Genomic DNA, 23,465 nt, shown 5'->3' with positions numbered 1-23,465 from the left:
TATGCATTTCCTAGATTTAAAAAATAAATATATAACTTCCATAAAAGAAAAATAAGCCTATATTCAAGCTAAATAAATTTCAAGCTCACAGCCACTCACCCCAGCTGGTGAATTCCCATTTCATCTGCACGTAAAAATCCGGAGCCTGAAGGACAAAGGTTTAAAAGAAATCACTCCCGCTATCAGAAACTAACACAACATTGTAAGTCGACTATACTCCAATAAAAATTAATTTAAAAAATAAAACAAAATAAATTACCCTTGGTACCATTAGCTAAACACAAACACAGACAAGGTTGATAGGGTTGTTCAAAAGAGAGAGGAAGAAAGAACAGAGAAAATAAGAAGAAACATAGATTGCAAACCCATCAGACTAAATGCCTATTTTTATATTCAGGCTGTTGTTTTATCTCACTGTAAAATACGTCTAGACAGTTAATAAAGTTAACTGCAGGCGACAAGGGTGGAGAGAGATAAAATTCAAATCCGATTTAAGGGTTCAGTTGGGTTCCTAGCAGTGAGGGTCACAGGCTGGTCTAAGTAAGGAGAGGAGCATGGACCCCACCTGTTCTACAGGGAGCTTGACCGCAAAAGGCCCTGTGTGCTGGGAAGGGAGGGGTGTTTATCAGACCGCTCTGAAACCAGGAGGGCGTGAGACATCACTTCCCCCAGGAAGTCGAGTTTTCCCTCCAGACTTTTGCCCCCCATTTTCCCCTTAACCTTCTAGAATTTGGCTTTTTGAGGTTTCACACCACCACAGCAAGCCTGTTTAGAATCATTTTCTGACCCACCATGAATTCCTATAGAAGGTTCTGGGAGAGCTACTTAAGAAACCCAAGAAGACAAAAGCTAGAAATTCCAGATTCCAAAGATGGGTGAAGTCAGTCCAAGGGACAACGGAAAAGCAACACGGACATGCAGAGAGAGGAGACGCTGTTGAAAGACAGGCCATCAGGCATGGCCTCTGGTGCCACGGAGCACCGGGTCATTTGTGGGCTGTCTACAACCTCCAACACCGGGTATAATTCAGGGCAGTTCACGGCTATGGATCAATACAGGTGAAAAAAAAGTTTTACCGGGAATTTTAAAATGGGGGGGGACTCGAGGTAAAATAAGTCGTTTTCTGCTTTGTCAAACGGACAGATGATGTTTTTAGTTTCTCCTACAGTGAGTTAGGTAAGAAAACAAATCTATGTGATCTTTGTCCACCCTAACACACATCTATTTTAAAATCAGTGGATACAACAACTTATATTTCACACATGGTTTCTGTGCAGTATGTGGAAAATGAATGTCTTAGGCAGGATTTAGCTTAAGTGTTAATATTTTTTTAAGAAGAATGCTCAGATTGTCTTACAGCAAAGTTATTCCTTTTCTCAACAGAGCTGTTAATTTTTCTCAAGAAGTGTGGGAAGCTGATTTATCTAGCAAGTATCTTTGGAAGTACTTGGGGGAGCTCACTTCTGTGCTTAAACTGAGAACAAATGACGTGAAAACTGAACAGCTGGCTGCCTCATCAATACTGCACATGGCTGACCAATAAGACAGCTATTGCAAGTGATGAAGACTATCTAAAGAATGGTAACCATCATCCCAAACAATCCAAGAGGGACTTCCCTGATGGTCTAGTGACTAAGACTCCGCACTCTCAACGCAGGAGGCTGGGGTTTGATCCCAGGTCAGGGAACTAGATCCCACATGCCACAACTAAAGAGTTCCTACGCTGCAACTAAAAAACCTGCATGCTAGGTCGAAGATCCCACGTGCTGCAGCTAAGACCTGGTGAGGTCAAATAAATAAATAAATATTAAAACAAACAAACAAAACAATCTTGAGAGCCTAGAAGTAAAATCTTTTAAGAAACTTCTCCAAGTGTTACAGAGCCCATACCCTTTTACTCACAAGACAGATAAACTGCCCCAAAGCTAGTAACTCTAAGTTCAGGCAATGGATTAGAAGTCACAAAATACTAACGGCTAGAAATGACAGCGGTGTCAAGGAGAGTTGCCCACAGACTTCTGAGCCTCAACAGGCCCTGAAAATCCCCAGACAGTAACAAAGTTCATTACAATTTCCCCAAGATGGCCTGAGCTCAGGATGCTACTGTTAAGAAAACAGGCAGCTAGACAAATTAATTGCCTGATGTCCATTTGTCCTTAGTTCTAACTTTTAAATAGCACTTAAAAGAGTTGGTCTAGTGACCTGGAATCATACTTTGTGAAAGACATCATACATTTAACAGATTGCAAAAGCAAGGAACCACACTATTTGGTATTCAATACGTCGTTTTCACAATTCTTAAACTGTTTGGGAAGGCGCACAAGGATGTCAAACTCTGTCTGCAGCTGCTGTGTCAGCATTTAACTCCACTGATGGCGCTGTTAGGTTTTATGGCTACCTCGAGAATTTTCTGGAGCAGCTCCGGAACTCCCTCGAGGGCCATGGACGTGTTGTGGAAGTCCCGATGCTGAAGGACCGTGTACACCATCTCGGGGTCGCCGGTGCTCACAGCCTCGTGCAAAACTGGAAGGCAAAAAGATGTAATCTGATCACCCTATAGTCTCATACTTACTCACAAATTCCAAAGCCAGCTTGAAAAGTATCTCTCTGGATTGAAGGCCAACAATTTCTTTAAAGTGGGACAGAGGCTCCAGCCCCGCCCAATCTTCATGACCATGACTACTTCCTTTAACCCTTACCTGACTGAGAAGAGAACAGAGCACTCTCAGGCTCTTGAGCAAACCTGCCATTATTCTCTTTCCCGTTTCTCCCTACTGACTCTGAAATCCTGACGGTGTCTTCAGAGCTGGCTTTCACTGTGTGACCACACAGCTGTGGAGATGGGCAGGCAGGGAGTATGTATTCTTGCTCAGTCAACCCCAAATTACTCGGAGTAGTTAAGAGAGCTTGCAGAACAAGTGTTGTTGTTGTTTCTTTGCTATGTTGTGTCTGACTCTTCACAATCCCAGCACTCAGGCTCCTCTGTCCTTCACTGTCTCCTGGAGTTTGCTCAAATTCATGTGCATTGAGTCGGTGATGCTATCAACTATCTCATCTTCTGCCACCCTCTTCTCCTTCTGCTCTCAATCTTTCCCAGCATCAGAGTTTTTCCCAAATGAGTTGGCTTTTCAATCAGGTGGCCAAAGTCTTGGAACTTTGGCATCAGTCCTTCCGATGAATATTCAGGGTTGATTTCCTTTAGGATTGACTGGTTTGATCGCCTCAAAGTCCAAGGGAGTCTCAAGAGTCTCAAAACAAGTGAAGTGTCAGGATTTCACTGGAAAAGGATACTATTTTCAGCTATAATTTTTTTTTTTTTTGGCCGGGGAGGGGGGTGAGATATGACCTTTATTTAGCTTATCCACCACATTTTTTCTTTTGGTACAGAAAAAATGTCTGTACCAAACCAAATGTTTGTTACTATAATTTCCACATCGTAATTAAAATCCAAACAGTTCTTCAAAAACAGTCAACTCAATCAAAACCCACTACTTCAGAATCAATAGCTTCTTTGAAGCCACAGTAACACTTAAACGTGGTTAAGACTCGAATGCAGAAATTTGGCTTGCTGGAAAGCTAATTAAGCTTCCAACTTGCTCAAACAGAATTACAAAAAAGGCAAAATTGTGTTATTCCCAGAGATACAGTCTACTGGAATCACCAACACTGAATAGCTGGAGGGGTATTTAGAGTCCTGAGATTATAAGGAATCCAGGCTTCCTTTAGAGTCTTCTGTTGTCCTCTCTTCCCAGAGATTTGGGGATGTGTGGACTGACATCACCACCAGCAACTGTAGCCTTGATGAGAGAGTCCAATTCTTCATTTCCACGAATAGCAAGTTGCAAGTGATGAGGCGTAATACACTTAACCTTCAAGTCTTTTGATGCATTTCCCGCCAATTCAAGTACCTCTGCGGTGAGGTACTCCAGGATGGCTGCGCTATACACAGTGGCAGTCACGTCCACACGTCCATGGCTGGTGGTCCTAGATTTCAGGTATGGATGAATACGGTCCCCCAGGAACTGCAAACTAGCTCTCTGCGAGTGAGAAAGCGCCTTTGTGTTGGCCTTTCCCGAGTCCTTCCCAGCCTTACCGTCAGCCATTTCGAATTGTGCTGAGGCTCAAACAAGCAAGGCAGAGAAAGGACTCGTCAGACACCCAGCGAGAGCCTGCCACCTACTCCTTCGTCACATGGCGATTCAAACTGCCTATCACTTCTTTCTGATTGTCCATCATGATGGACTTGCTGGAGTTACGGGAAACCAGGCATTCGCACTCGTGTCTGGTGCACTGAGAGCTGCTTTCTGGATGAAGAGTCACCCTCTACCCTGGGCGCCTGGCCCAGGACACAATTGGGACCATTGTGCTGCAGACAAGCCAGCGGCCTTGGAGGCTCTCAGCTCCTTCCCTGGCCCCGAGGTCCCAGAGAGACAGAGCTCAAGATAAAGATGACTCTGAAGACAATGAGGGCTGAGGTTGCCCTTTATTCAGAGAGAGAAAACAAAATGGAAGGCTTTACGTTATTTCACAAGTACACTTGCCTGTCCAACCCTCGCGATTTTCCTTTGTCACATCTGCTTTATGTCGGAGCAGGACTCTGGCAGATTCCAAATGTCCCAAAGAAACAGCAAGATGCAACAAGGTTCGACCTCGCGGATCCAGGGCCTCCACGTTCTGTAAAGTAAACACTGGCATTTCTATAACTGGATATATTACACAAAACGTGGAAAGGAGTTTCGGAGGTTAATAGTAAGTATAGAAATTAAAAACAGTATTTGCACACTCAAGACAGCAGTACATGGGAAAAACAAACGCTTACACGTGGGCATGAACTGAAACATGACTCTGGGGGCTATAAATAAAGGTGACAGTTACTGAGTTCCTTTTTCTATAAAGTTAAGAGCCTCATAAATAAACACTGGCTACAGGCCTCCGATCATCAAACACAACCCGAAGCACAACAGCACTCAAATTAAGTCTAAATAAGGCTAAGGGCTTGCATGGAAACACAGGCACCCTGTGGTGTGGAACGTGGGGGATTTCTCCAGCACATCTCAGCACTCAAGTCCAGAACAGGAAGTGCAAGGACTTTAATCAAAACTGAAAGTACAGGAGATAATTTGGGTCAGAATAAAAGTAAGTTCTCTAGCTGGATTCCCACCAAAATGCCACTCTCATTATTGTGTGTTGAGCTCCAAGTGTCCCGAAGCGGCAGCATCCGTGGGTCCCACACACAATGAGCGTGATCCCCCAGGCAGGCGTTTGGAAGCAGATAAACATCCACTTGGCTTTCACTCTTCACTCCTATTCTGGTCCTCCCTTCGGCACCTGCCCTGGGGTCCAGGGCTCCGTCTGAACGGGTCAGTGCTGCCTTCCAGGGACGGCCCTGAACGCTCTTCCAGGGATACAAGAAACTTCCGTGGGGCTTTTGGAAAATAAAAACCTTTAAGGGGACTCCTGGTGGTCCAGTGGTTGGGAATCTGCTTGCCAACGCATGGGATACAGGTTCAGTCCCTAGTCCAGAAGATCCCACGTGCTGCAAAGCAACTAAGCCTGCGAGCCACAACTACTGAACCCATGGACCACGACTCGGAGCCCCTGCTCCCCAACAAGAGAAGCCACAGAAATAAGAAGCCTGCGCATCTCAATGAAGAGTAGCCCCCACTACTAGAAAAAAAGAGCCTGTGTGCAGCAATGAAGGCCCACCACAGCCCCAAATCATGAGACTGCTTGCTTAGAAAATGTGCTTTATGTTGATGTGCGATGCTAGTTGTGGCGCAGCCTCCAGAGATCCAGGACAAGCCGCTGTCGGCCACAGGAGAGGGAGGTAAGCAGGACTATATGGGTAAACAGCCGCTATCCAACACCTACCCGACCTCCCAGTTTTGCCAACTGTATCGTGGCCATTGTGAAGTGAAGATCGACTGGTACTGAGGAAAAATAGAACTGGCTGAACTCATTCCGCTAAGTGAACACGTGTCCTCTTGGACCAACTCCAGGCCTCAGTGTTCTCTCAGGTGCTGAAATGCCATCACGTCTCCTAGAACGGGGCCCACACCACCTCCTGGGATTCCCTGACTTTTCCAACGGGACGGCCTGTTTATCTCACTAGAGAATTCCAAGGGGCAGGATCTGAATCTTCTACTTCTTAGATTCTGCCACCCTAGTCTCTAATTTGTATTAAATCATTGTTCTTTTTTTTTTGTAAAGTAATGACTGCTGCACTCAATATGCCAGCAAATCTGGAAAACTCAGCAATGGCCACAGGACTGGAAAAGGTCAGTTTTCATTCCAATCCCAAAGAAAGGCAATGCCAAAGAATGCTCAAACTACCGCACAATTGCACTCATCTCACATGCTAGTAAAGTAATGCTCAAAATTCTCCAAGCCAGGCTTCAGCAATACGTGAACCGTGAACTTCCAGATGTTCAAGCTGGTTTTAGAAAAGGCAGAGGAACCAGAGATCAAATTGTCAACATCCACTGGGTCATCAAAAAAGCAAGAGAGTTCCAGAAAAACATCTATTTCTGCTTTATTGACTATGCCAAAGCCTTTGACTGTGTGGATCACAACAAACTGTGGAAAATTCTGAAAGAGATGGGAATACTAGACCATCTGACCTGTCTCTTGAGAAACCTGTATGCAGGTCAGGAAGCAACAGTTAGAACTGGACATGGAACAACAGACTGGTTCCAAATAGGAAAAGGAGTACGTCAAGCCTGTATATTGTCACCCTGCTTATTTAACTTATATGCAGAGTACATCATGAGAAACGCTGGGCTGGAAGAAACACAAGCTGGAATCAAGATTGCCAGGAGAAATATCAATAACCTCAGATATGCAGATGACACCACCATTATGGCAGAAAGCGAAGAAGAACTAAAGAGCCTCTTGATGAAAGTGAAAGAGGAGAGTGAAAAAGTTGGCTTAAAGCTCAACGTTCAGAAAACTAAGATCATGGCATCTGGTCCCATCACTTCATGGCAAACAGATGGGGAACCAGTGGAAACAGTGTCAGACTTTATTTTTTTGGGCTCCAAAAACACTGCTGATGGTGATTGCAGCCATGAAATTAAAAGACGCTTACTCCTTGGAAGGAAAGTTATGACCAACCTAGACAGCATATTTAAAAGCAGAGACATTACTTTGCCAACAAAGGTCCGTCTAGTCAAGGCTATGGTTTTTCCAGTGGTCATGTATGGATGTAAGAGTTGGACGGTGAAGAAAGCTGAGGGCCGAAGAATTGATGCTTTTTAACTGTGGTGTTGGAGAAGACTCTTGAGAGTCCCTTGGACTGCAAGGAGATCCAACCAGTCCGTCCTAAAGGAGATCAGTCCTGGTTGTTCATTGGAAGGACTGATGTTGAAGCTGAAACTCCAATACTTTGGCCACCTCATGCGAAGAGCTGACTCATTGGAAAAGCCCCTAATGCTGGGAAGGATTGGGGGCAGGAGGAGAAGGGGACGACAGAGGATGAGATGGCTGGATGGCATCACCAACTCGATGGACATAGGTTTGGGTAAACTCCGGGAGTTGGTGATGGACAGGGAAGCCTGGCGTGCAGCGATTCATGGAGTCACAAAGAGTCAGACACGACTGAGCGACTGAACTGAACTGAACTGAATGTGGCTTAAAACCATTAACTTAGCTGAAGTTTAGCAGGAAAGAAAGACTTAGCAAATTCATTCTTATTTTTCACGCCTCTTATAGATGATGCTTTCTTACTCAACAAGTTTTATGTACTACATGAAAGGTACTAGGGTTAGCATGCTGCCGGACACAGGAGATGCCTAACAATATTTACCAGGCAAAAGGGAAAACTACTTACTTTAATTCACACCCTAGAACAAAGCCAACATCTGGGACTAGGGAGTAATGCTCAAGTTTCTGGGCCACTAGATACGATGTATACATTCAAAGTCAAATATATTCAGTTGTTACCTTTTTTCTATTTTTGACCACAGGGTGGGAGTGGGGGAAAAGTGTATGTCTGAGTCCCATAGCTGCACACTTTGCATAGATAATTATAACTGTGCAGGGCCATCTATGCCCCTCCTTTTCATCTGAAAGGAGAGAAAGGAGGAAGAATGATATATTATAATGACAGTGTGATTTAAAACAATGGGTGAATAATGATTGTTATTCACCAGTGAAAACTGGTGAGCCGAGAAAAGGATAGAAAATCAACAGAGAAATATCAACACAACCAAAAGTTGGCTCTTGGAAAATATCAACAAAATTGACAAACTTTTGGCTAGATGGACCAAAAGAAAAAAGAGAAGATTCATGTTACCAAAATCAGAAATGATACAGAGGATATTACTATCAACTCAACAGAAATAAGAAGTATTGTAAATGAATACTATGAACAAGTGTATGCCAACAAATGAGAACTCAGATGAAAGGCACATATTCCTAGGCAGCCACAAACTAGCAAAACTCACCTAGGGAAAGACAGAAAATGTGAACAAATTTATAACAAGCAAAAAGATTGACTCAGTAATTTTAAAATTTCCCAGGAAAAAACCTCAGGCCCAGAATGGCTTCACTGGTGAATTCTACCAAACGTTCAACAAATTAATTCCAATTCTTCACAAACCCAAAAACAGAAGAAGGAGGAAAACCTCCCAACTCATTTTATAAGCCCAGTATCATGCTAATGACAAACAAATCACACAAGAAAGAAAACCACAGACTAATATCTCTTATGCATATAGATACAAAAATCCTCAACAATATTTTGGCAAAATAAATTCAATAATATATGAAAAGGGTTATGGTACACCATGACCAAGTGAGTTTATATCACAAATACAAAGGTGGCTTAACATCCAATAATCAATGTAACACATCATATTGATAGAAAAAGATAAAAAAAAACATATGACCATCTCAATAAATGCATGCTGTGGTCTGAATGTGAAGTGTTCACCCAAAATTCATATGCTGACATCCTAACCTCCAAAGGTGATGGTATTAGGAAGTGGGGCCTTTGGGAAGTACTTAGATCATGAACGTGGAGCCCTCATGAATGGAATGGGCTTTTTTAGAGAACAGCCTCAAGAGAGCTTGTGAAACCTCTTCCACCAAGTTAGGACACAGTGAGAAGACAGCTGCTATGAACCAGGAGGAGAGCCCTCACCAGACACCACACAAACCCGCTGGCACCATGATCTTAGACTTCCAGGCTCCAAAACTATATAAATTTCTATTGTTCATAAACTGTCCACTTTATGATATTTTGTTACTGCAGCCCAAATGGACTAAGATGAGGTAGAAAAAGCATTTCACAAAATCCTACACCCCTTCATGATTAAAAAAAAAAACACTCAACAAACTAGGAATGAAGGGAACTTCCTCAAACAGCATCCATCTATGAAAAACCCACAGCTAACATCATACTTAATGGTGAAAGAATGGGTGCTTTCCCCCAAGATAAGAAATAAGACAGGAATGCTCTCTTCATCATATCTATTAAACATTGAACTAGAGGTTCTAACCAAGGCAATAAGGCAAGAAAAAGAAATAAAACGCATCTGGACTGAAAAGGAAAATGTAAAACTATTTCTACTCATAGACAACATGATCTCACATATAGGAAATCCTAGGAAATCCACTTAAAAAATATTAGAACTGATGAGTTCAGCAAGTTGTAGGCTACAAGAGCAATATAGAAAAATCAACTGTATATTTATACACTTGAAACAACTCAAAAGTGAAAAATTCCATTTACAGTGACATTGAAAAGAATAAAACATTTATAAATAAGTAACAAAAGAAATATAAACCTTGTACTCTGTAAACTATAAAGCATTGTTGAAAGAAATAAAGATCTAAATAAATGGGAAAACATCCCATGTTCATGGTTCAGAAGACTTAATACTTTAACATGTCAAAACTCCCTAAACTGAGCTACAGAGTCAATGCAATCTCCATCAACATTCCAGCTTATTTCTTGCAGAAATGAACCAGGTGATACTAAAATTCTTAAGGAAACGCAAGGGACCCAGAATAGCCAAAATCATCTTGAAAAGAAGAGTAAAATTTGAGGAATCACACTTCTCAATTTCAAAACTTACTACACAAAGCTACAGCAATCAAGACTGTGATACTGGCAAAAGGATAGACATATAAATCAATGGAATACAATTTAGAGTCTAGAAATAAACTTATACATTTATGGTCAATTGATTTTCAACAAGGGTGCCAAGATAATTCAATGGGGAAAGAATAATCTTTTCCACAAATGGTGCTTGAACAACTAGATATCCACATGCAAAAAAGAATGAAGTACTGTATATACTAAATGCAAAAAATAGCTCAAAGTTGATCATAAACCTGAATGTAAGAAATTAAACAATGAAACTCTTAGAGGAAAACATATAATTATATTTGTGTGACCTTGTGTTAAGCAAAATTTTCTCAGATACAACATCAAAAGCATAAGAGACAAAAGAAAATATAGGTAAATTATACTCCATCTAAACTGAAAACTGTTGAACTTCAAATGGTATAAAGAAAGTAAAAAGACAACCCAAAGACTGGGAGAAAATATTTGTTAGTCATATACTTATTAAGGGGCTAGTATTTAGAATATGGGAGCTTCCCAGGTGGCCCTAGTGGTAAAGAACTCGTCTGCCAGTGCAGGAGACACAAGAGACACGGGTTTGATTCCTGGGTTGGGAAGATCCCCTGGAAGAGGGCATGGCAACCCGCTCCAGTATTCTTGCCTGGAGAATCCCATGGACAGAGGAGCCTGGTGGGCTGCAGTCCATGGGGTTGCAAAGTGTCAGACACAACTGAAGCAACTTAGCATGCGCACATCTAGAATATATGAAGAACTCTAACAACCCGTGGATAAAAAACAAATGATCCAGTTTTAAAATGGGTAAGGGATTTGAATAGACACTTCTTCAAAGAAGATACGCCAATGGCCAACAACCACATGGAAGATGCTCAAATAACTAATCATTGTGCTGTGCTGTGCTTAGTTGCTCAGTTGTGTCAGACTCTTTGTGACCCCATGATCTGCAGCCCGCTCTGTCCATGGGGATTCTCCAGGTAAGAATACTGGAGTAGGTTGCCATGCCCTCCAACAGGGGATCTTCCCGACCCTTAAATCAAACCCAGGTCTCCCGCATAGCAGGCTGATTCTTTTACCATCTGAGCCACCAGGGAAGCCCAAGAATACTGTAGTAGGTAGCCTATCCCTTCTCCAGGGGATTTTCCCGACCCAGGAATGGAACCAGGGTCTCCTGCACTGCAGGCAGATTCTTTACCAGCTGAGCTACCAGGGAAGCTTAGGGAAATGCAAACCAAAACCACAATGAGATACTACTACACATCCATTAGGATGGCTACAATCAAAAGGACAATAATAAGTGTTGACAAGGATGTGGAAAAACTAGAACCATTATACATTGCTGGTGGGAATATAAAAATGGTGCAATCAAATTGAAAAAACATTTGGCAGTTCCCCAAAAAGCTAAACACAGGATTACTATTAATATAAGACCCAGCAATTCCTCTTGTAGGTGTTTACTCAAGAAAAATAAAAACATATAGTCACACAGAAACCTGTACACAGATAAGCAGAGCAGCATTATTAATAATAGCCCAAATGTCCACCAACTGGCAAAGGAATAAACAAAATCTAGCGTATACACACACACACACACACACACACACACACACACACGGGAATATTATTCAGCCATTAAAAGGAATGAAGTATTAACACCTCCCACGACATGGATGAACCCTGAAAACATCATGTTAGGCTAAAGAAGCCACACACAAAAGGCCACGTATTGTATGATTCCATTTATAAGCAATGTCCAGAAGAAGCAAATCTATAGCGGTATCAAGCTGCTTAATGTTGCCTGGGGCTGAAGGGGTTGGGGGGAAACAGGAAATGACAGCTAATGGGTGTGGGGTTTCTTTTAGGGGTAACGAAAATGTTCTGGAATGTGACTGTGGTGATAGTTGCACAACTCAGGGAATACACTAAAAACAGTGAATAATACACGTTAATGGGTGAATTGCATAAGGGAACTGAATCTCAATAAAGATGTTTAAAAATCATCCTATGTATGTGTTTCATGTAACACATAAATCTGATCTACTATCTATATGCTCTTTGATGAGTTGCTTAACTCTTCTTGAGCTTCAGTATGCTCCCTTGTAAAATGGGAACAATAAGAACAAACAAAAAACAAAACCCACCTATCTTACAAAAGTCTTACAAGTGTAAACCTCATGGCAAGCTCTTAGAAGAGTCAGCTCTTATGATTATACACCTACACTACATTGCTTCACATAAGCTGTCACTTTCTCCCTAAAAGGGATTTGTTCAAATTTCCTTACCGATAATAGGGAAGCTGAGGGTCCTCAACTAATGACGTGAGTTGAGTGAGCCAGAGCTCTCAGAATTTCACTGGAATTCACTGTCACAGCTGATCATTTAAGTTTTTCCTTTAAGTTTCTCCAATGATGAGCTGCACCAAATTAAAACTGCCAGCTCTGTAAACGATCATAGCGCCCCCCAAAGAAGAAAAGGCATGAGATTTCTCCATGTCTCCTTATGTGCTAATTTTTAAGCCCACCAATTTTTCTTATCCAAGCCCTCTTTGGTAGCCTGCTGTTCTCCAGCTGAGTGCAGGCTGCAGCGTCCGACAGCAGGGTCCACTTCCAGGTCCCTCACTAGCCTCAGTGGATCCACTCTGAGTGGCGCACAGTCAGAACTTTAGAAACTATTGCAGGTACCTCCTGCGGGAAGGCCTCAGGCAAGAGGCTGCTAACTGGTCCTCCCTTTGCTCGAGAGAGTCAACCACCCCCATTTCTGTGCGCTTCCAGACGGCCCTGGTCCTCTGTGGCCAGCCGGGGCCTGAGCTGATTCTCCCACCCCAAGTCCGGGGGAGGGGGAGGTATAGATACGTGCCTGGTTTCTAAGATGTGGCTGAGCCTGAGGGCTGAGGAGGAGAGCCTGAGAGCAGGCTCCAGGCTCTTTCCCTTGGATCCAAGGCTCTGGCTCAGGGCGGGCCTCCAGCCAACAGGCACTGGCTTGAATGAGTGCCCGGTGGCCTCACCCAGCCTTGCCCCAGACTGGGATGAGAACCCCTGGGTGGTTCCCGGTCAGGCTCCGAGCACTGCCACTGCCTAGAACGTCCTCACTCTTTTGCCCAGATTCTGTGCTTTCACTGCTGGCTCCCTAACCGAGGGCTGGCCCTGGAGCCAGGCCTCATCTGCCCCCATCTACCCTACTTGATCCCACAGGGCTTTCCCTCCCCTGCTAAGGTGCATGGATTGTCCTTTGCATCTGTCCCCTTAAATTTTCATTCATTCTCCCAGCATCGGCAGGAACGCTGAAAGATGTTTAACAGACCTCTCTGGCTAAGTGACAAACGACATAACCAGGACACAAATCATTTCAACTGCACCGACCAACTTCAAGGCCCCACTGAATATTAAAGACAGTAGAGCTGATGGGTTAAGAGGCACTTAATAAAGTGCCTCGGCTGAGTAAACGTTGAAAGCTTGAAACAATCTCATCTCTGACAAAGTTACACAAGCAGTGAACTTCAGCTAAATGAACAAGACATGGTGGGACTGGGGCTGACTCACACACACTCAGAAACACGTGCTTATTCTTCTTCATTTGGATAAACTTGATTCTTTCTGTGCTGCTGTTCCTAGAACAAAATAAAAATTCTTACAGCTACCAGTGTGCCCGCTTCATGTCTCACTCGTGGGATGGAAAGAATGAAGAACGGACTGCAGAAAAGTACTGGCAAACAAAGCCTTAAGTGAAACAGCTGGCTTTATTGCTGGGGTGATGGGAATTTTTTGTTTTTAATTATGTAGCCAATACGGGTTCCTTGTAGAAAAATTGGAACATACATAAAAGGAGCTACATTCCCAGGATGATGATGATATTAACAGCAGCAGCTGTAAATGTACTGCTTCCAGGTACTCTGGGCCCACACCTTCTGATCTGTTCCCTGCCTCTTTCTCCAGAATCTTGAAATGGAGGCACTTTTACCAAAAGAAGGAAAGCGGGAGGGTTAACAATACAGGATTCTTATTCTGTGAGAGTGACTTCCTCAGGCTTGACATCTTGGTTTGATGACTTGGTAAGCAGGTGACTGAACCTCTCCACCTCTGTTTCCTCATCTGTAAAATGGGAATCACACAAGCACTAACCCCTGGGGACTGATGTGAGAATTAAATCTAAAACTGCACATAAAACATTTTAAGGGACTTCCCTGGCAGCCCAGTGGTTAAGACTCCATGCTTTCAATGCAGCGTGCAGGTAGGTTTGATCCCTGGTAGGGGAACTAAGATTCCACATGCAGTGCAGTGTGGCCAAAAAAAAAAAAATATATATATATATATATATATATATGTATGTATGTATATGTATTTTTTACCTACAGTATAACACAGGGAACTCTGCTCAATGTTAAGTGGCAGCTGGGATGGGAGACAAGTCTAGGGGAGAATGGACACATGTATATGTATGGCTGAGTCCCTTTACTGTCCACCTGAAACTATCACAACGTTGTTAATCAGCTATACTCCAATATAAAAGAAAAAGTTAAAACAAACCAAAAACAACAAAAACATTTCAGCACAGTGCCTGGCAAAATAGTAAGCGTTTAGTGTTAACGCTCCGCATTTTGACAGCTCATGAACTGATTTGGTAAGGGTAAATTAAGCACCCAAGCTTACAACTTTACCAGCATTAGTACTGGCCATTAACCTAACTGCCTCCAAGGCAAAGGAGTAGATAGCTATTTCATAATTAACAGATGATCTCAATAAATATGAAAGCAACAAAATATTCCCTGCCTTGTGTTTTAATGGTATCAATGTTCAACTTTTTGATCCTGAAGCAGTTGCATAATTCACAGGATCCAGATAAAAATCAACATGCAAGGCCCCTTCTTCAAAAGAAAATATTAAGACTTTCCAGATGATGACAACAGAGCACTGAACCAAGCATGAGCCACTTCTGAGGACAGGGCCCTGTGCAACTGTTGAGCCTGCACACTCGTGAAGCCAGCCCCATCTCCACCCCTTCAATGGCCAAAGTTTCAGGATCGCAATTGGATTGCGTGGTCATGACAGTCCAACTTCCACAGTCAGGATGTTTTTTTCTGAGTACACTTCAACAATCTCTCCCCCAGAGAAAACAATCTTGTGGCATGATCTACAGTGATAACAGATAACAAAGTCAAAACTAAATAATTAGCAAAGATGCGTATTCTTTCTTGACCTCCTTGACAGTCAAAGGCACTAAGGATCAATGTATCCCAGGACTACTTTGCTGCAAAATCTGAATTCGCTAATCACCAGTGTCCTTAATACTTTTCAAAGTAAGAGGCACAGAGAACTTTCGATGAACGTTTCTATCACAAGTTGCAGGAAAAAGAAATAATTCACCCATGCCACATTTTAGATTACAAACCAAGACTTTGTTCTTATCGACTGAGTTTTTCTATAAAGAAAAACGGTGCTTCACTTTAACTCTCTTCCTCACCTCCCATGAACAGAAAGCCTGCTGTTTTCTGAAATTGGTATTGAACCTGTGTGTGGTTCAATGACAACGCTAAACCACTCTATCAGATAGGATTTTAGTTTTGTGACTTTCCTTGTACTTTATCTCAATATTTCACAAGAAGCTGTGAGGCTCCGATACTGAGGAAGTGCAGAGGCAAAACACAGCAGGCCTAAAAACAAAGACTGTCTGGTCATTTTTAAAGTGTCTAAGGTGAGACTTAAAGCCGACAACGAAACGATGGCTGAGCTACGTCTAGTAAGAGAAAGGGGACTGAATCATCGGGTATACTGTGATGCCTAACTGTTGAATCATTTACTCTGGGGGCATGATCTAATTAGGAACAAGGACTCTTACGACAAAAGTTTATTCTGTGTGGACAGAGAATTTAAAAGAAAAAAGGGCAACTTTTGACTTCCAGTGGGTGCTCAACAGACTTAAAAGAAAGATGACAGAGTACCAGAACACACTTAGGGCTTCCCTGGTGGCTCAGTGGTAAAGGATCCGCTTGCCTGTGCAAGAGACGTGTGTTAGATCCCTGATCAGGGACTATCCCACGTGCCGCAAAGCAACTAAGCCTGGGCTCCACAACTCCTTAGCCTGTGCTCTACAGCCCAGGAGCCACAAATACTGAGCCCACCTGAGCTGCAACTGCTAAAGCCCACTTGCCTAGAGCCAGTGATCTGCAACAAGAGAAGCCACTGCAATGAGTAGGCCCCGCTCACCACAACTAGAAAAAAGCCTGGGCAGCAGTGAAGATCCAACACAGCCAAAAAGAAAGAACACACTTAGCAGTAACTGTTCATCAAGTGGGGTGTGTGTGGGGGGGAATACTGACCTTGCTCAATTTTTGCAAATCAGAAGAAAACCAATGCTCTCTTTCCTCTAGAATTTCTTGACAATTAGAGCATCAAATTTGAGCCATTCAAAAACCAGAACTTTGACATACTAGATAAAATGAAGTCAACCAGAACAATTACATGAGTTAATTACAAGTCTCTATCCTAACTGCTTGGTGCTTCCCTGGTGGCTCAGACTTAAAGAATCTGCTTGCAATGAAGGAGATCCAGGTTCGATCCCTGGGTCGGGAAGGTCCCCTGGAGAAAGGAATGGCCACCAGCTCCAGTGTTCTTGCCTGGAGAATTCCATGGACAGAGGAGTCTGGCGGGCTACGGTCCATGAGGTCGCAAAGAACTGGACACGACTGAGTGACTAAAACACACACATACACATCCGAACTGCTCAAGTCTGTCGGTTTGTAACTACCAATACCTCCCAGAATCACTGTGCTGCTTTGAAGACAGGGGTTCTCAAGCAAGATGTTACTGACATTTTGGGAAAGACAAATCTTAACTGGGGAGGGGGATGTCTTACACATGTGTGCCTTATAGGATACTAAGCAGCCACTGTGGCCTCTACCCATTAGATTCCAGTAACACCCACTCCCCATGTGTAACAAACAAACATGTCTCTATTAATTACCAGATGTGTGAGATGAGGGAGGAAATCACTTCCAACTGAGAACCACTGCTTTTAAAGCTGGGAATAAATAAAAAAGGAATCAAAGCACTTTAGAACAGGAAGTGATTTTAAGGATGTTGTGCACCAGCGATTCTCAAACTTTGGTGTATATCAGCCTCCCTGGGGAGCTTTTCCTGGGCATCACCCCAGACCTATTGGTAACAGTCAAGTACAGAATTTGCCCACATGGGTATCAACACCCTCATTCCACAAAGAAGAGGACGTGGGCCAGAGAGGGAAAATGCCTTGCCCAAGGTCACAGGGAGAGTTAGAACCTGGACTCCAAACCCAACCAAGCCCTTCCTGACAAAAAGAATGGGTAGGGTGAGAGGTGTGTGTTGTTCACACATTTTGGAGAGAGGCATGCGTAACTGGTTAAGACGTTGAACGCTGGAGCCAGTTGGCCAGAGTTACAATCTCGATTTGGTGTTTATTAGGTAAGCGACCTTGTGTAAGGGACATAATCTCTGAGCGCCTCAGTTTCCTTCTCTGTAAAATGAAAGGATAGTACCTACCTCCTAGGGCTGCTGGAAAGGTTAAGAGGGAGGGTGTATATAAAACCTTCGACACACGGCCTGGCACACATTAAATGCTCAATACACATCCTGCTGTTATTATTATTGTTCCTCGACTGCTGAGTGGAAGGGGACGGCGGTGCCCCGAGGGTAGAGGGCTGGAGATGGGCTCAGGGAGGCGATAGGATCCCCGACTCCCCGGCTCCTCTCGCCGGGGGAAAATGCCCGCCTCGCCCCCTCACCTGGTCCCGCAGCTCCTTCTCCAGCTGCCGGTAGTCGTTGTTCCAGACCAGGAGGTGCAAGGGGAAGTCGCCGCTAGCGTCGCGGGGCGAGGACATGGTGAGGGAAGCCGCAGCCGGGCCCTCACCGCCCGCTTGCCAAGCCTCAGCCCCCGGTGGGGGTCTCCGGCGCTCGCCGGCCAGCGAAGAGAACCAGGCAAGCGAGCGAGGGGGCGCGGTACGCGGCCGGCCGGCCTAGCGGGGTCGGGTGCAGGGCACGCGCGGGAGGTTGGGGGTCGCGGGCCGGGTGGGGGACGGGGTCGGCCGCGCCCACCCCGCGCCCCGCGGCGCTCCCGCCCGCGCTGACAGCTAGCGAACCGACTTCTGCGGGCCGAACTGCCCCAAACAGGGAAGTGCGGGGAGCGGACCACCGCGCGCAGAGGTGCGGGGGGAGGCGAGGCTAGCCACCCGGCCCGGGGTCCGCCCAACCCTACCCACCTCCGACCCCATACCGGGAATCACAGCATCATACCGAAAACAGAGACAAAACTCTCTTCCTTAGCCTACGATCTCGACCTGGAAAACTCGATCTAGCCTTTATCATCCCCTTTACCCCTGCCCCAGGTCCCTCATATGGTTCGGTCCACAACTGGGCCTCTTCCATCGGCTCTGCGGTCGGGGGTGGTGACAACAGGCTCCTGGATCAAACCATTCTAGTTCCTGACTCTCTTGCAGCCTTTTTGGACCTGGGCAGATCCTGCCACGATTGGTCAGGAGCCATTTTGGAAGTGGGCAACACCAACCAATTTTCAAGTAGGCATCATAAACTCTTGGAGAAGTGGCGTTAAGTAGTTGCCCCATGAGAGGATGGTTCTAGCTCAGAGTTTCTCAACTTCAGCCCATTTTGAACCGCATAAATTTGATTTATTTGTTTTTGCTGTTCTGGTAACTTTTATTTTTTACTTTGGATTTATTTTTATTTTTTATACATTTTTAAAAAGTTGCTTTCCATTTACAGTTTTTGCCAGATATTGGTTATATTCCTGGTATTGTACTATACGTCCTTGAGTCTATGTTACATCCAGTAGTTTTGTGCCTCCCACCCGCCCACACTTATATTACCCCTCTCTCCACTGGTAAGGACTAGTTTGTTCTCTGTAGCTGTGAATCTGCTTCGTTTTTGTTATGTTTACAACTTTGTTGTAATTCTTAGATTCCACATGTAAGTGATATCATACTGTATTTGTCTTCCTCTATCTTATTTCACTTAGTATAATGCCCTCAAAGTCCATCCTTGTTGCTGCAAATGGCGAATTTTCATTCTTCTTAATGACTGAGTAGTATACCATTGTAGAATGCTACATACTGCAGGGAACACACTGCAACATAATAAAGACCATATATGACAAACCCACAGCTAACATCATACTCAAGGGTAAAAAGCTGAAAGCATTTTCTCTAAGATCAGGAGCAAGGATGCCCACTCGCATCACTTTTGTTCAACATAGTTTTGGAAGTCCTAACACAACAGTCAGAAGAAAGAGAAATAAAAGGAACCCAAATTGGAAAGGAAGATAGGAACCACATAATACTTTACGTGGGGCTTGGCCTGTGCTGTGTAGGATGTTGGGCAGAATCCCCGCCATTTCTACCCACTAGATGTCAGTAACACTCCCCCTAAAGTGTCTCCAAATGTCCCCTGGAGGAAAAAAATTCACAAACACCCCGACCCCCTTTGAGAAGCACTGTTCTGCCTCAACTACAAACTGGGTTATGATTCAAAGTTACCTAAGTTGCTGGTTTACTCCACATATGAGTGTCCTTTATTTTTGAATTTGCGGTTATGGCCGAAAGGACTAATAGATAATACTTACACGACCACAGTCAGCCAAACGTAAGTTCATTTTTTGGGTTTCAACCTAAGACACTATAGCTCCTTGATTCAATGAAGAACCAAGTCAACTCATGGCTGCTTGCCAGCCTGAGATTTCTGCACAGCTGTCCACAACTAGACCACATAGCTGGGCAAAGTTATTTGATGCATCCTGAAAGCGTACCCTCTGCCTTCCCTGCTTGTGAACATCCAGCTTTTCAGACGCCTGCAACAACAGCTGTTCGAGAACCCTGGCCTAATCCTTTCTCCACACATGTTGAGGCCAGAAGATTTGTGAGTCTGTGAACCAAAACAGGATGCAGGAGCATCAGGATGGAACCCAGAGGCTCTAATTGTGGAATGTGTGGGATTTATGTGGTTATGCCCACACCACACATTTATAAAAATGAAGAGATGAACCAAAGACCAGTGCTCCTGAGACCCCTTCTAGGACTTCTTATCCTTTCAGAAGTCTCAGGCAATTTAATCCTCTGTCTCGTCATCTTTGAACATTTCTTTTAATTTATTAGTGAAAAAAATCCACAATGGCTGCTCACCAGAGTACCTGGAAGTCAAGATAGTTTCTGGCCCACAATAGCCATGGAATATTTGCCGAATGGTGATCATAGTTGTGTTTACACATATGTAATACATACAATGTTCATTAGCATTAGGATCACCTCTCTGCTCTCTTTCAGACTGATTAAACTCATCTCATTGTGTTCATGTAGTCCTGTAAATAAGGTTATCTATTCTCACTCGCAAAGAACAAAAACAAAAAAATCTGTAATTAGGAAATAATAGCAATATCTAATTCCAACAATAAGAGCAACTATTACTGAGGGCTCACTATGGGGCAGGCACACTATATGCTTCTGTAAGTTATTCCATTTGTCCATAGTAAATATTTAGCTTTTGCATGTCATGTAGGAGTTTTGTTGAATATTCTTCGTCCTCTCCCTCCTCTTTTTTTCCTCTTTACACCCCTTTAAAAATGTAAAAATCATTTTCAGGTAACAAGCTATGCAAATGTGAATCATGGGCTTCAGGTAGACAGACTATCTCCACTTTCCAGGTAAGATTAAAACTGCAGCATAGGGAAACATCTAATATATTCCTACTTATTTTATTGTAGATCTAGCAGAGTTGAGTGTAAGCTCCATAAATATAGAAAATTTCGTCTTCTTGGCTCACTGCTCCTTCTCCAGTGCCCAGGACAGTGTGTGGAACATAGTACATGGGCTTCCCTGGTGGCTTAGATGGTAAAGTGTCTGCGTGCAGTGCGGGAGACCTGGGTTCGATCCCTGGGTCGGGAAGATCCCCTGGAGAAGAAAATGGCAACCCACTCCAGTACTCTTGCCTGGAAAACTCCATGGACAGAGAAGCTTTGTAAGCTACAGTCCATAGGGTCGCAAAAAGTCGGACACGACTGAGCGACTTCACTTCATTAAATGTGTGCTCAGTCGCTCAGTCCTATCTGACTCTGTGACTCCATGAATTGTAGCCCGCCAGCCTCCTCTGTCCATGGGGATCTCCCGGCAACAATACTGGAGTGGGTTGCCATGTCCTCCTCTAGGGCATCTTCCCAACCCGAGGGATCAAACTCAGGTCTTCAGCATTGCTGGCGGATTCTTCACCGTCTGAGCCACCAAGGAAGCCCAAGAATACTGGAGTGGGTAGCCGATCCCTTCTCCAGGGGCTCTTCCCGACCTAGGAATTGAAATGGGGTCTCCTGCATTGCAGGCGGATTCTTTACCAGCTGAGCTACCAAGGAAGCCCTGGTCAATAAGTATCTGTTGAATAAAGGAATGAATACATAAGTGAACTTGGCCAAAGTTATGCTAAATGACTTGACGATTGATTGCCTCAGGAAGGCTGTGGCTGCATACCTCTGGTCACTACATTTTGCTGCTTCCCTGTATTAATCAGCACTGGGAGGAAGTGAATCTCTTCTAGAGAAGGAGACCCTCAAATTAAGGAGGTTTGGAAACTGAAAAGGAGACACCTGCCCTCACTCAAAATGGCGACAAGGAAGCGTGCCCTTTCCGGTCACATGACCTGCCCGTTGCCGAAGGGCACCTCCCCGCGCGTGCGTGCTGCGCCGCGGCTGTGAGGCGCTGAGGGGAGAGGCGGCCGCCGCCAGCGCCGCCGCGGGGACCCGTTAGAGCGGAAGCGCAGCCGCCGCCGCCGCCTTCGCTGTCCCGGGGCCCCAGGTTCCCGGCAGGTGGGAGGCTGGAGCCATGTCGAAGCGGCTCCGGAGCAGCGAGGTGTGCGCTGACTGCAGCGGGCCGGGTGAGTCGCACCGGCCGGGCCCGCTCCCCTTAGCTCTCCTGGCCAGGACCCCTGCCCCGGGGCCGCCCCCTCGGGCCGGGCGGGTCCGGGCAGTGGAGCTCTGCACCCCATGCCCCGGGTCACGACGAGGAGGAGCCTGGGCGGCCGTGGGGCGGAACCCGTCCCGGGCCTGTCAGAGCCGGGCTGGGGGCCGCCGCCCTCCAGTCACTCCCGTCCCTCTCTTCTTTCTCGTCCCCTCTGTCCCAGGCCGGGCGGGGAGGCGGCGGGGTCGGGGCCGCTTTCCCAACAGGAAGGGGCTTGGGCAATCCACGAGGAGGCCAATTAGAGAAATCAACTGCGAGCGTCCTCCCGGCTGCGGCCCCCAGAGGCTGCAGGTGTCACCCCCCTCTTCCCCACAGCCCCCCAGACCCCCGCCCCGGGGTGGGGGGAGGCCCTGTCCGGAGTGGGCGACGCTCGCCGCTTCCTTCCACTGAGACTCGCCAGAGGACCCCCAAGGACGTGTTTTCCCCCGCTCCTCTAACATCTCGTCTCCACTCCGCCGCGGACAGTCTCCCGGATGACGGGATCTTGCAAACGCCGACCGGCACTTGAGGAAGCAATGCTTGTCTCAAGTTCTGAGATCTGAACCGGCCGAGTTCAAACTAGATTTTGCCTCTGGGTGACCTTGGGCTGGTTACTTCATTTGGCCAAGTCTTGATTTCCTCATTTTTCGAGCGAGGATGATTGAGAGTACGGTGCTCAGGGGTAGAGCAGTTTCAATGAATATGCTTAAGATCGTCTTATCTAAGGTGGTTTTGGGGGTTGTTGTGTCCCCCCCCCCCGTTTTTTGTATTGTGTACAGAACCTTCACAGCCCCTTAAAGCTATAGTTGAATTTCTAAATTATACATTAATTACTACTGACAAAACAAACACACCAAATCATTGGCAACTATACCCATTTGGGTGTTCAGGCAGTTTAGGCATATGGGAACACTGAAGGGCGGAAACCATCCCTCCCATGTTTAGTATTCAGATTTCGAGTTCAGATCTATCTTAGCCGTTGGAGCCGGGTTGACAGGCCTCTGCTGTTTTCAGTGCTTGGATTTATCTGCTTTGAATTTGAAGTAATTCAAAAGGTAAGATGGCTTCTTTGGCACAATAGTGTCCAATAAACAATCTTAATGAAGTCATTGAGCACCACTCTGTTTTAAACTTCATCTTGTCATATGGAGGTGGAGACCTTTTTTAAAAGTACTATGATAACTCAAACCTTATGTGGTTATTTCACAGCCTGTATAATGTAAGTAGAGTTAACCAGTTTCCTTTGAAGATAGGGAGAACGGGTGGAGGAGTTTAAAAAGAGGTACTTTAGAAACTAAGCTTGTCATACGAACTCCGTTGTATTCTCTAAAAATGTTATTTGTTCCACTTCCTTATTTTCTTGCCTGTTTTCGGTTGAACTTTCTGTGATGTTTGATTCACATGAATCTAGATTCAAACTTCCTC

The 23,465-nt window shown here is 44.9% G+C and overlaps 2 protein-coding genes and 1 pseudogene across 39 annotated transcripts in view; 1 reads left to right on the top strand and 2 right to left on the bottom strand.

Moving 5' to 3' along the window:
• The window catches only part of ANKRD13A (ankyrin repeat domain 13A), a 36,013-nt gene extending 17,821 nt beyond the window's left edge, over positions 1-18,192 (bottom strand). For all 3 annotated transcript variants that reach the window (XR_014069956.1, XM_081546150.1, XM_081546151.1), the window contains exons 1-4: positions 17,838-18,192; positions 4,542-4,674; positions 2,399-2,523; positions 100-145 (exon numbers count right to left, since the gene is read on the bottom strand). Coding sequence is in view for 2 of the 3 variants with exons in the window: in XM_081546150.1 (XP_081402276.1) it covers positions 100-145; positions 2,399-2,523; positions 4,542-4,674; positions 17,838-17,933 (400 nt within the window). In the remaining variant the exon portion in view is untranslated. The remainder of the gene's footprint in view (positions 1-99; positions 146-2,398; positions 2,524-4,541; positions 4,675-17,837) is intronic.
• On the bottom strand, positions 3,778-4,103 carry LOC145527856 (histone H2A.Z pseudogene; annotated as a pseudogene).
• A 3,599-nt stretch (positions 18,193-21,791) lies between the features above and the next one.
• The window catches only part of GIT2 (GIT ArfGAP 2), a 40,820-nt gene continuing 39,146 nt past the window's right edge, over positions 21,792-23,465 (top strand). For all 36 annotated transcript variants that reach the window (XR_014069950.1, XR_014069947.1, XR_014069954.1 and 33 more), the window contains exon 1: positions 21,792-21,978. Coding sequence is in view for 15 of the 36 variants with exons in the window: in XM_081546145.1 (XP_081402271.1) it covers positions 21,927-21,978 (52 nt within the window). In the remaining 21 variants the exon portion in view is untranslated. The remainder of the gene's footprint in view (positions 21,979-23,465) is intronic.

The sequence above is a fragment of the Giraffa tippelskirchi genome, chromosome 11, assembly GCF_054371585.1.
Source record: "Giraffa tippelskirchi isolate mGirTip1 chromosome 11, T2T-mGirTip1v1.2.pri, whole genome shotgun sequence".
NCBI classification, from domain to species: Eukaryota; Metazoa; Chordata; class Mammalia; order Artiodactyla; family Giraffidae; genus Giraffa; species Giraffa tippelskirchi.
This window is presented reverse-complemented; position numbering and strand designations above follow the sequence as displayed.